Here is a 12,944-nt window from a genome sequence, read left to right on the forward strand (position 1 = left end):
GTCTCCACTTCCCTGGCCCTCCAAGTCCTGGCATCACAACCAAGGCCTCTCCTTCATGCCTCCTCACTTCTCTTCAGCCTGCTTTTAAAATCTTTTGTTTCTTAACAACTCGCTCGCACTCTGACCACACTGAACTCCTAGAAGGCAGAAGTTTGGGAAGCCCACCTCCAGAACAGGACTTGAAATTCCATCACCCCTACCATGGACCCCTCGAGGCTGCCTGGCTGGTGCCCCATCTCCTCCCATCTAGAAAGTCTAACCTGCCTTCTTTTCTTCTTCTTTCTTTTTCTTTTCTTTCTTTCTTTTTTTGTTTATCCTCACCCGAGGATATTTTCCCATTGATATTTAGAGAGAGTGGAAGGGAGGGGGAGAGACAGAGAGGAACATTGATGTGAGAGAGACACATCCATTGAGACACATTGATTGGTTGCCTCCTGCATGCGCCCTGACCAGGACCAGGGAATGAGCCTACAACCGAGATACATGCCTTTGACCAGAATCGAACCCATGACCTTTCAGTCCACAGGCCAACGCTCTATCCATTGAGGCAAACTGGCTAGGGCAGTGACCTCTCTTCCTTTTCTGACTCCATACCATAGTATCCCCCGCACCCCCTCCAGCAATGTGGTATTCCAGCAAAACTGTTATAGTTTCTTGCTGGTTCACATTCAATGAAGGGAACTAGAACTAATCTGTGAGAAATGATAAATAGTCCACGTGACTGTGCCCTTTGCAGTCCTGATTTCAAAGGCATCCAAGCGGAGTGCTGTGGGGAGACAGTGGGTTTCCTGCCCAGAGAGCAGAATAGTCTCTCTCGGGCAAGGATACGGGCTACCAGCTGGCGAGCTGCTCGGCTTGCTACCTGAGTCACAGCTCAGCGACAGCAGGACACGTCTGCGGCAGAGTCCTGGAGACAACAGCAGTCTGCTAAGGCTGTGCGGTGGGTTGGCTGAGCCTCCAGGCCATGTCCCGCCCCCAAGGACAATACCATCCGACTCCATGTTGAATACACACATTCCACTGAGGCACCGATTTATTAAGAGGTCATCTAGAAGCTGGGTCCTGTGACAAACTGCAGGAGCTGTCACCCACTGCACCAGGGCCCGTGACCAGGCTCACTACTTTCCTACCCTGGCCAGCCAGGCTCTAAGGCGGCCCCTTCCTCCGGAGAGTGGGGCAGGAGGCAGCCAGGTGGATCCCTGCTATGAGCCACCAGATGTGGCTCACCGGAAGGAAACCCGTGGGAAACAGGACTAGCCGCAGAGCAGTGAGCGGCTCTGGGCAGAGAGGTTCCGGAAGTTGCCCTACCAGGCGGCTGTGCAGCCAGGGGGTGAGCACCCAGGGCCTTGGGAAGTGGGTGGGGGCTGACTAGGGAAAGCAGCCTTAGGAAAAGAAGGAGATGGGTACCTGGGTACCCCTGCCAAAGTACAATGAGGCTGGCCATCGCAGGCCCCACCACCAGTCACGCACGTGGGCCACCGCGCACCGCCTCGGAGCCCTGATGTGTTGAACAAGGGAGCACTCCTGGCCGGTGTGGGGTCGGGACTCAGCCCTGCGCTGGCATCACTGCTGCCTCCTCCTGGGCCAGGCACACGCAGCCTCCTGAGCCCGGTCCTTGCTTGGCTGGCTAGCTGGCTGTGCTTCTCCTTGGGATGCAGCCTTCCATCTCCAGCGCCTCGGGCCACCCTTCATACTTGTTGGTGTGCCGGCTGTTCTTCATATGCTGCGGGGTCAGGGGAGGGGGGAGTCGGCCTCAGCTCTCAGGCACCCCAGAAAGAACTGGCAGTGCCCCTAGGCCGGTGTCAGCCAACCGTGCACTCTCAGGGCACCCGCCCCCTCTGTCTGTCCTGGCACCTTGATCTTTCTCGTGGAGAAATGGCCCTGGCTGCACGGGAAGCCCTCCGCAGGGGCAGGGAGAGGTCGGCTGCACCTCTGTGGGCCTGGCACACGCTGGGGAGGGAGGGCAGGGGTCTGTCTGTCCGCCTGTCTCTGCCCAGCCCACACGGAGCTGCTGGAAGTTATAGAAGAGCAAGCTCAGAGGGAGTGTTTCTTCTCTGGGCGGGGGTGGGGGGTGGGGGTGGGGTGTTAAACTGCTCTTTTGGTAACCAGAACCTTCCAGAAATCAGCGGGAGGCTATTTCTTTTGTCCCGCTGTGGGGACACCACAGCTTTCACAGAATAGGGAGCCTCCCCAACAATGAGGAGGGCACTGGGGGCTTCCCAGCCCCTCGCATGGGGCATGACACGGGTGGCCCCAGAGGAGCCTCCAGCCAGCCAGCAGCCAGGCTGGTGGAGAACGGCATGCAGCATGACTCTGGGTATTGGGTTTTGGGAGGATGGGGAGCACCAAGCATCTTTTTTTTTTTTATAATATATTTTATTGGTTTTGTACAGAGAGGAAGGGAGAGAGATAGTTAGAAACATCAATGAGAGAGAATCATTGATCAGCTGCCTCCAGCACACCCCCTACTGGGGATGTGCCCGCAACCAAGGTACATGCCCTTGACCAGAATTGAACCCGGGACCTTTCAGTCCCCAAGCCGACACTCTATCCATTGAGCCAAACCGGTTTCGGCGAGCACCAAGCATCTTGAAGATGTGTAGGAGGCGAGTTGCCAGTGGGCAACACTCAGAGTCCTTTTGGGGCCTGGCCGGCAGGCTCAGTGGTTGAGCATCGACCTATGAACCAGGAAGTCATGGTGCGATTCCCGGTCAGAGCACATGCCCAGATTGTGGGCTCAATTCCAGGTGGGGGGTGTGCAGGAGGCAACCCATCAGTGATTCTCTCTCATCGTTGATGTTTCTCTCTCCCTCTCCCTTCCTCTTGGAAATAAATAAAAAGAAAAATAAACTTAAAAGAAATTCATACTTGTAAAAATAAAAATAAAGCCGAAACAGGTTTGGCTCAACGGTAGAAAGGTCCCAGGTTCGATTCCGGCCAAGGGCATGTACATTGGTTGTGGGCACATCCCCGGTAGGGGGTTTGCAAGAGGCAGCTGGTCGATATTTCTCTCTCATCGATGTTTCTAGCTCTCTATCTCTCTCCCTTCCTCTCTGTAAGAAAATCAATAAAATATATATTAAAAATAAATAAATAAAGACACTTGCCCTAACTGGTTTGACTCAGTGGATAGAGTGTGGCCTGGGGACTGAAAGGTCCCAGGTTCGATTCCGATCAAGGGCAAGTACCTTGGTTGTGGGCACATCTCCAGTAGGAGGTTTGCAGGAGGCAGCTGATCGATGTTTCTTTCTCATCAATGTTTCTAACTATCCCTCTCCCTTCCTCTCTGTAAAAAAATCAATAAAATATATTTAAAAAAATAAAAAAATAAAGACAGTTAGGGATGAAATCCATCCAGGACAGACCGGGAGAGGCCAGGGCTGCCTCAGTGGGGGGTAGGGCAGGGTTTGGGGAAGACTGCAGTATGAACAGAAGGGGACCTCAGGAGATGCAGGCAGGAAGCCTGGGCCCGCTGCCCTGGGCTGGGAAACGGAGTTGCCAGCCTCCCCCGCACCCTGTACCTGCTCAAAGGGGCTCTTGTTCTGCACACCCTTGGCCCCCACAAACACCCAGCTGTCCCGGAAGGCGAGCTCCTTGACGTTCTTGCTGCCCAAATCGCTGAAAAGCTTCCTGGTCTCTTCGTTCATCCTGCCGCACAGAAGGAGAAGGTGTGAGCGGTCGCCATAGGAGGGCGGGGCTGAGGCTGGCCCGGGCAGGCACTTACTTGGTGGCTGGGTCGTCGTAAGATGCCACAAACACCAGGGTGCCTTCATGCAGTGGCCGGATAAACTTCAGTAGATCGTTGACATCTGGGGGCACAGGTCCCATGGGACACGGAGCATCAGGCACCACTGGGCTTCCCTCCCCCACCAGCCCCCATTCTCCAAATGAGGACACTTAGAGTAGGGACCAGGCCAGGGACACACCCCACTAAAGGTCACAGGAGTGAACTGGGATAAGAAGCCAGGGCACTCCCCATGGCCACACACCTGTCCCTGCCCCCGCCTTTTCCAAACCCAAGGAAGTGCCCGAGAAGCCCCCAGCGAATGGCCAGAGGAAGGGCAGTGTTTAGGGGAGGGAAACCCAGTCGTTCTGCCGCAGTCAAAACTGGGGCGCCAGGCGGCCACTCACCTCCTGCCCACATGTCGAAGGCCCGGGCTTCGATGAGCTCACCACTGACTCCTGGATTAACAGGGAGGATGGGGTGTTCCTGGGCAAGCCACCAGGGCAAACCCACCCTGCCACCTCGGTCCTCCCACACTGGGTGCAGCCCTTCTGGAACCTTTTCAACTGTCCCCCCCCCACCCCCATATCAGCCTGGCTGGTGTGGCACAGCGGTTGAATGTTGACCGATGAACCAGGTCATGGTTGATTGAGATTCTTGGTCAGGGCGCATGCCTGGGTTGTGGGCCCGATCCCCAGTAGGAGGTGTATAGGAGGCAGCCGGTCAATGATGTTTCTCTCTCTCTATCTCTCTCCCTTTCTCTCTCTCTCTAAAAATCAATAAAGGGCCGAAACCGGTTTGGCTCAGTGGATAGAGCGTCGGCCTGCAGAATGAAGGGTCCCAGGTTCGATTCCGGTCAAGGGCATGTACCTTGGTTGCGGGCACATCCCCAATAGGGGGTATGCAGGAGGCAGCTGATTGATGCTTCTCTCTCATCGATGTTTCTAACTCTCTCTCTCTCTTCCTTTCTGTAAAAAATCAACAAAATATATTTTTAAAAAATCAATAAAGGGAAATTTTTTAAAAAAAGCAAATATATATAATATATATACACACACACACCCCATATTCCTGCCAACTATGCCCCTTATTCAGACAGCTGTGGCCCATCCAAGGCTGCAGAGCTCCTGCCTGGCATTTGAGACCTTCCAGGTGCGCCCTTCAAATTCCTGGAAACTCCTAATTATTTCCTACGATCATCCTTTTAAAAAATATGTATATAGTTTTTATTTCAGAGAGGGAGGGAGAGATAGAAACATCAATGATGAGAGAGAATCAATAACCAGCTGCCTCCTGCATGCCCCACACTGGGGATGGAGCCGGCAACCGGGGCACGTGCCCTGACTGGGAATCGAAATCGAGCTGTGACCTCCTGGTTCATGGGTTGACTATGCAACCCCTGAGCCACACTGGTCGGGCTCTCCTGCTGCCATGCTTTTGTTCACTGAGTCACTTCCGTGGACCTTTCAGCGAGCACAAACCCCTTTCCCACCTCCTGGGGAATTCTGAGGGGAGGGGAAGGGAGGGGAGGGAAGAGGAGGGCTAAGAGAAACACTCAGATGCCTCCTCCTTGTGGGGAGGGAGTGGGGAGGTCACAGCTCAACAGGGTTCCACTTTCCTCAACCAAACGCTGACCCCGCATCAGAGGGAACTTACCATTCACCAGGGCAATGTTCAGTCCTCGACCCACGTTGTCCTTGACACTGCTCATGAGCCTAGCCAGGGGACAGCCCTCAAGTGGCACGTCTGCTCCATGCTTCTGCTTCTGCTCACCCATTCCTCCCCCAGCCCCCCCTCCAAAGAACTCACATCTTGTCCTCCAGGCAGATCTTGGGCCCGATGACATTGGCAGCCCCGCTGACCACGCGGAAGGCCAGGTGCTCCTCAGGACACGGCTGGGGCAGGCCGCACTTGTACTTCCTGGCCCGCGGCTCTGGGCGGGGACAGTAGGGGTGACCCATGGGCCTGGCCCTGGATCACCCGAAGTCTGAGAGAGGGAGGTCGGGGCCGGCCCACAGGGAGGAGTGACTGATGCCTGAGCAGGGGACCAGGGCAGGACTCAGGCCAGGAACACCTCCACAGACACTCAGTATCCCCTGGGCCGCAGGGCGAGGTGACAGGGACCCCTAGGGAGACTTTTCTGCCACTGATCGGAGAAGAGAAAGGAGTAGCAGCTGGGAGGGCAAATGTACAAATGGGAGGGCAAATGTACAGATGAGCGTCTGGCCAGAACAGACTGCAGGAGAGCAGTAACTAAGAAAGCACCTGGCCCAACCGGTGTGGCTCAGTGGATAGAGCGTCGGCTTGGGGACTGAAAGGTCCCGGGTTCGATTCCGGTCAAGGGCATGTACTTGGTTGCGGGCACATCCCCAATAGGGGGTGTGCAAGAAGCAGCTGATCGATGATTCTCTCTCATCGATGTTTCTGACTCTCTATCCCTCTCTCATCCGCTCTATAAAATATCAATAAAATATCAATAAAAAAAAAGAAAGGAAGCACCTGGCCCAACCGATGTGGCTCAGTGGTTGAACGTTGACCTATGAACCAGGGGGGTCATGGTTCGATTCTTGGTCAGGGCACATGCCCTGGTTTTGAGCGCGATCCCCAATGGGGGCATGCAGGAGGCAGCCTGTCAATGATTCTCATCGCTGATGTTTCTATGTCTCTCTCCCTCTCCCTTCTTCTCTGAAATCAATTAAAACATTTTTTTTATTGATTTCAGAGAAGAAGGGAGAGAGATGAGAGATAATCATTGACTAACTGCCTCCTGCACACCCCCTACTGGGGATTGAGCTTGCAACCCAGGGGCAAAATATATATTTTTTAACAAAGAGAGACAGCACCTGATTCCCACGGGGCACAGGTAGAAGGACAGAAGGACAGCCTCTGTCACAGGCTATATTGCGTCCCCACAAAAGATATTTAAAAAATACATTTTTAATAAAGCAGCAAAAGGTAAACAAAAGGTAAAGCTGAGTACAATATTCTTTATCCTATTTTTTTCCCAATTTTCTATAGATTTGAAGTTATTTCCAAGTAAAGGAGTACGAATCATTTTTTAAAGAATGTGTGCAATCACTTTATTAAACTGATAATTTTATTTTCCTGGATTGGTTTTATACCTTGCCAATAAACACATTTATGTCCCCCTCCCCTCAAATTTTTTTTTATTGATTTCACAGAGGAAGGGAGAGTGTGAGAGAGATAGAAATATCAATGATGAGAGAGAATCATTGATCGGCTGCCTCTTGCATGCCCCCTCCTGGGGATAGATCCCTGATGCGAATGGAACTGTGACCTCCTAGTATAATACATAGGTCAATGCTCAACCACTGAGCAACACCGGCTGGGTTGGAATGGAAATTCCTATCCTATGCCTGTCCCACCAGTGTATTCTGGAAGCAGAGAACTTGTTTCCTAGGTTCACGGTGTGCAAGCGGCTCAGCGGGCTGTGCTGGCCAGTTTGCAGAGAGATTAGTGGAGACCAGAAACCCTGGAGAGCTGGAGGCGGGCAGGGGTATCACGTAAATAGGAGGAGGGGCAGGCCCCGAAGGGCAGGGAGGTCACGGAGCCTTACCTGCCGTCACTGAGTTCTCTGGGCCTGTGGGTAGAGAGTTGTTTGTCAGTGTGGGGCTGCAGCAGGACAGCCTGGCCCTATACAGTCAAGGTGGTGGAGCAGCTGGCTCAGAGGCCAAGGGTTAACCAGTTGATCTTGGCTGATCTTGGCATGCTCTTGGCCGATCTTGGCATGCTCTTACTCAAGTCTAAATGATGCTCATATGCAAAGCTCCCTGCTCCAGGAAAAGGGTAAATTGGAATTGCACAAAGTACTTAGGTCACCAGAGAGAAGGTGTAGTCCCCTGATCATGTCAGAGCTCAGCAGAATGTCCGCAGGGAGCAACCAGGGAGTCATCCCCAATGTTCAGCGGAAGTCCCTCTGCCCCTAACTCAGGCCCCGCCCACTTCAATTGGGCTCAGAACGAATCAGCAAATCAGCGGGGATTTGCTGCTCAGCCAAAGCAACCTCCTAACCAGAAGGCTGTGCTGGATGCCAGGAGTCAGACGAGGAAGAGAAAGGAAATCCAGGCCACTCCCACCCCCAGCCTGAGCCTCAGCCCAGGGGCCCAGGTGGCCACCATGGGGACCTCTGTACCAGGCAAGGGGAAGTCGCACACTCACTGATGAAGAGTTGCTGGATGCGAGAGAAGCCAGTGCCAGGCCCACCCAGGAAGATGCTGACTATGATCCAGGTGAGAGCCACAGTCACAACCAGGGCCACGATGCGGAGCGGGCCTGGAGGCAGGACAGACAAGGCAAGGCCACCTCAGATGCCAGTGAGCTCCCAGTGATCCCAGGGCCTCTTGCGACCAGACCTCCCCATCCACTTGGGATGAGGTGACTGGAGGACAGGAAGGTGGAGACCTGTGGCCGGCCACCGGCCAGAGGGGGGCAGTTCCAGGGCTTAGCTTGGTTTCCCCAGGCAGGTGAGTTCTCACTGCTCAAACGGGCTCTCGTACTCCCCTAGGAGCACCCAACCAACTGCCCGAGGCTGCCCAGGTTTGTGATCCACCTACCACATCCTCTTCTCCTGTTGTGATGGAGGGGGTCCCTAGTCCCTTTTTTTTTTTTTTTTAAATTTTAAATATATTTTATTGATTTTTTAACAGAGAGAGGAAGAAAGAGGGATAGAGTTAGAAACATCCATGAGAGAGAATCATTGATCAGCAGCCTCTTGCACACCCCCCACTGGGGATGTGCCTGAAACCAAGGTACATGCCCTTGAGCGGAATCGAACCCGGGACCCTTCAGTCTGCAGGCCGATGCTTTATCCACTGAGCCAAACCGGTTTCAGCCCTAGTCCTTTGGATCCCTAGCTCTCCTTCCTGCTCAGCTTTCTCTTTGTGTGTGTGTGTGTGTGTGTGTGTGTGTGTATGTGTTTTAATTTTTTTAAAATTGATTTCAGAGATGAAGGGAGAGGGAAAGACAGAACCATCCATAATGCGAGAGAATCATAGATCGGCTGCCTCCTGCTCGCCCCCACTAGGGATTGAGCCTGTAACCTGGGCATGTGCCTTGACCAGAATCAAACCCAGGACCCTTAAACTAGGGCCCTGCTCTGGTTTCTTGGAACAGCAATCATCCCATCTCTGTCTTTTCTATTGTCAACATCTCTCCTCCTGCCCCAGCTGGTTTTTCTTAGTAGTTAGTGTCGGCCCGCAGACAGAAGGGTCCTGGGTTCGATTCCAATCAAGAGTGTGTGCCTTGCCGAAGCCGGTTTGGCTCAGTGGATAGAGCGTCAGCCTGCGGACTGAAAGGTCCCCCAGGTTCGATTCCAGTCAAGGTTATGTACTTTGGTTGCGGGCACATCCCCGGTAGGGGGTGTGCAAGAGGCAGCTGATTGATGTTTCTCTCTCATCGATGTTTCTAACTCTCTATCCCTCTCCCTTCCTCTCTGTAAAAAATCAATAAAATATATTAAAAAAAAAAAAAAAGAGTGTGCCTCGGTTGCAGGCTTGATCCCTGGCCCTGGTTGGGGTTCCTGGGGGAGAAAGGCAACTAACTGATGTTTCTCTCTCCCCCTCCCCCACTCTAAAAATCAATGAAAAATATCCTTGGGTGAGGATTAACAAAAACAAAAACAAAAACGAAAGCTCGGCTGGCGGGGCTCAGTGACTGAGCATCCACCTATGAACCAGGAAGTCGTGGTTCAATTCCCCGTCAGAGCACACGCCCTGGTTGTGGACTCCATCTCCAGTGTGGGGTGTACAGGAGGCAGCTGATCAATGACACTTTCTGGTCATGGATGTTTCTCTCTCTCTCCCTCTCCCTTCCTCTCCCTTAAGTCAATAAAAATATATTTAGCCCTAACCGGTGTGGCTCAGTGGATAGAGCATTGGCCTGCACTGAAGGGTCCCAGGTTCGATTCCAGTCAAGGGCATGTACCTGGGCTGTGGGCACAACCCCAGTAGGAGGTGTGCAGGAGGCAGCTGATCGATGTTTCTCTCTCATCGATGTTTCTAACTCTCTATCCCTCTCCCTTTCTCTCTGTAAAAAAATCAATTAAAAATATCTATTAAAACCAAAAACCAAAAACACCTTCTTTCCAAGGCCACCTATGACATTCTTGGTGTCACCTCTGATCTTTCTTGATTTCTGTCTTCTGCCCCAGGCCCTCCTGCTGAAAACAATTCCCCGCTGGATTCCAGAGCAACACAAGCTGGCCCATCCTCCTTGCTTTATCCCCCTCCTCTACCCTCCCCGGAAAATCTAAACTTTCCCAGGCTGTCTTCTCTGCCTGCTCTACTTTTCTTCCTCTACCCTCCTCATACATGCTCTCACCTACTCCCCGCCTTGAATCAACCCCCAGGGAGCCGTGGCAATCTATGTTTTTGCCCCAGCCTTGAGCCTACCCCCTCCCGGCCAGTTCCCCACTGGCTCGCTCCACTGGAATGCATTAATAATGTGGCAACCTTACCAGGTGCACAGCTCTTGAGTTCTGTTTTCCACCCCCAAGCTGTCCCTCCCTAATCCACGTTCATCCTTCCTTACCCAGCCCACAGCTGGGCTAGCACTAGGCTCATATTCAACCCAAGCCACTTGGGTCAGCTTCTCCTTTAAGACCACTACTCTCCACCCAGTCTGATTGCTCCGAGGAGCCTTTCTCCCCTCCCACAACCTGTTTTCCAAACAGCGACCAGTTGCCCGAGGTGGTAGAAACTCACTATCCTGATCCTCATCTCACAGGTTGAGGAGCTGAAATGCTCGCGAGTGGAAGGGTTTGTTCAAGGTCCTGGAATGAATGCTTGTGCATAGTCCTCCGTTTCCAAAAACATCGGGACCCCTCCAGCTGCAGACCCCTGGACACCTGGGCCGGCCAGGTCTCCTTTCCAACTTCCTCCTATTCGCTGTGGAAGCCACCCACCTGCCAACCTCATGTCCACGTCTCCCGCTGGGCTGGGGCCGCCGGCAGGTGAACTGTTTGGGGACCGTGCGGTCTGGAGGTAACAAAGCAGAAGAGCAGGTTTGGGCGGGGGTCAGGGCTGAGCCAGAGCGGGCCGGGCGCGATCGGTGCACCGACTGGTTCATTCACCTGGCCAGGCTCCGGGGAACGCGAAGAGAAGCCCTGTGGGGACGAGAGGGGTCTAGGAAACGCGTTGGCTCCAGGTCGATCGCGCGTACGGAGCCTCTGGGTCTGGGAAATGGAAGTGGTTCTCAGACGCAGGCCCCTCCCATGGGAGGCCCGGAGCTCCGGCCGCCCCTCCGGGCCCGGGGGCCTGCGACGCGGGCTAGGCCGGCCGGAGACTTGCCGGCCGGAGATGCGATCTCAGTCGGGGGCAACCCTGGCAGGCCGGCCGCGCTGCCCTGCTCAGCGGAGGAAGGAGAGAGCGAGTGCAGAGGACACAGCAAGGCCTGGCAATGGCGGCCCGGGGCGGGGCCACAGCCCGCAGGCACCACCCCCGCCTGCGGTGAGGCCAGGTGGAGGGTGGGTGTGGAAAGCAGCGGAGGCCCCGCCCCTGTCCTGGGAAGTCCCGCCCACAGGCCTCCTCCTCCATTTGCTGCAGCCGCCGGGTGAGAATGGCCCGCCTCTGACGTGTGCTTGAGAAGAGCTGATTGGTCGTACAATGGGAGGAGCCCCATCCAGCCCCGCCCCTGTCGCACGTATGTCCCGCCCCAGAAGTCTCCCGTCAGAGGGCAGTTTGCTAGGAGAGTCCAGTTTCTCAGGCTTGGAGTGCTGGGGTTACGCTGGTGCCCTCTGGTCGGATTTCTGAGGCCTAGAGAGAGGCGGATGGATCTGGGGGCGTAATTAGAGATTGTTTTAAAGTGGATATATGTGCCTTTTATTTTTTTATTTTATTTTATTTTATTTTAAAATATATTTTAGCTAAAACCAGCTTGGCTCAGTGGATAGTGTCAGCCTGCAGACTGAAAGGTGCCAGGTTCGATTCCGGTCAAGGGCATGTACCTTGGTTGCGGGCACATCCTCAGTAGGGGGTGTGCAAGAGGCTGCTGGTCAATGTTTCTCTCTCATCGGCGTTTCTATCTCTATATCTCTCTCTTCCTCTCTGTAAAAAAATCAATAAAAATATATATATTTAAAATATTTTATTGATTTTTCACAGAGAGGAAGGGAGAGGGATAGAGAGTTAGAAACATTGATGAGAGAGAATCATCCCTACTGGGGATGTGCCCTCAACCCAGGCACATGCCTTTGACCGGAATCGAACCTGGGACCTTTCAGTCTGCAGGCTGACGCTCTATCCACTGAGCCAAACCAGTTTTGGCTATATGTGCCTTTTAGAAACACGGAGGTACAGAAGAGGATGCAGGAGAAAACACCAGAATACGACGAACCAGAGACCAGGAGGCACAGGCTCCCGATGCCTTTCCTTGCACTCTGATTTCTAGATGGCAGCGCGTTCACACTGTCTTCCACGGCGTTCTGATGGTGGGAGGGGAGAATACCTGCTCCTCTAGCCTCTCTCAGGAGGAAGTCCCTGACACCACTCAGTGCACCTGATCACCCACTGCACTGGGAGAGCTGGGCCCACCCCTGCCAGCGGGACTCCTTCTGGAGGGCAGCAGCTGGGTGGCATGGCGACCACAGAAATATCCGTGCCCTTTGACCCCATGACCTCACTGACATTCCAAAATGCAGAGAAAGCTTATACAGCTGGGCGGTGCCGGATCTCTGGTTAGAATCCAGTAGCTTCTACACTGACATACACAAGACTCTCTTTCTAAGTAGATAAAGGTAGTCAGTTTCAGGGCCCTGCTGCTGCAGTCGGGGGTTAGTATTTAGATTTTGTTATGGAGTTTGGTCTTAGAGATGGTGACCATGTGCCAAACCCTCACATATTTGTGGGCACTGAACCTCACTGGTCTCTCCTGAAATGCTCATAGTTGTAATGTCCCCTAGAGGTAGCTCCCGGGCTTCTGAGAGTGTAACTGAGAGCATCTGCCAGATGGTTGTTCTTAGAGGACAGTGTAGAGAGGATTGGACCCTCATGCTACAGGCACCCATGTCCCAGACCCGGTACAGGCACTCGCATGAGGTGGCAGAGTGTCTCCCTCTGGGCCCTCTTGCTTGTGGCCCAGTGTAGCTCCCACAGCTGAGGTGCCAGTTGACTATTTTGCCTTGGGTCCTCATGTGCCCCTTGATACCACCAACAGATCCCTCTTTCCCTCTCTCAGTGTGGACACCGATGGTTCCGTTGTCAGT

At 53.6% G+C, this 12,944-nt stretch overlaps 1 protein-coding gene across 10 annotated transcripts; it reads right to left on the reverse strand.

Moving 5' to 3' along the window:
* Positions 1–996: 996 nt before the first annotated feature.
* FAM3A (FAM3 metabolism regulating signaling molecule A) lies at positions 997–11,292 on the reverse strand. Of its 10 annotated transcripts, none has more exons than XM_045573524.1 (11): positions 11,040–11,292; positions 10,815–10,856; positions 10,647–10,719; positions 7,904–8,017; positions 7,302–7,325; positions 5,534–5,695; positions 5,381–5,439; positions 4,132–4,182; positions 3,725–3,809; positions 3,522–3,648; positions 997–1,723 (listed from the first exon to the last, which is right to left on the reverse strand). In XM_045573524.1, the coding sequence occupies exons 1-11, from the start codon at positions 11,275–11,277 to the stop codon at positions 1,628–1,630; spliced, it is 1,071 nt and encodes a 356-aa protein (XP_045429480.1). In that variant the 5' UTR covers positions 11,278–11,292; the 3' UTR covers positions 997–1,627. The 10 variants fall into 10 exon arrangements, with proteins under 10 accessions (XP_045429480.1, XP_045429481.1, XP_036271618.1 ...); XM_045573525.1 differs by having other exon boundaries at positions 5,534–5,657; positions 7,302–7,345; XM_036415725.2 differs by having other exon boundaries at positions 5,534–5,657; positions 10,647–10,723; positions 10,848–10,856; positions 11,040–11,139.
* Between the last annotated feature and the right edge of the window lie 1,652 nt (positions 11,293–12,944).

The sequence above is a fragment of the Pipistrellus kuhlii genome, unplaced genomic scaffold (genome assembly GCF_014108245.1).
Source record: "Pipistrellus kuhlii isolate mPipKuh1 unplaced genomic scaffold, mPipKuh1.p scaffold_m20_p_51, whole genome shotgun sequence".
NCBI lineage: Eukaryota > Metazoa > Chordata > Mammalia > Chiroptera > Vespertilionidae > Pipistrellus > Pipistrellus kuhlii.

What these genes read in the sequence shown, in the direction of transcription:
- FAM3A (XM_045573524.1), bottom strand. Translation starts at nt 11,277, where the DNA reads ATGGAGGAGGAGGCCTGTGGGCGGGACTTCCCAGGACAGGGGCGGGGC. An exon ending in CATCCAGCAACTCTTCATCA is followed by an intron (nt 7,326 to 7,903) that starts GTGAGTGTGCGA and finishes CTCTACCCACAG; the next exon opens with GCCCAGAGAACTCAGTGACG. An exon ending in AGAGAACTCAGTGACGGCAG is followed by an intron (nt 5,696 to 7,301) that starts GTAAGGCTCCGT and finishes CGGGTGATCCAG; the next exon opens with GGCCAGGCCCATGGGTCACC.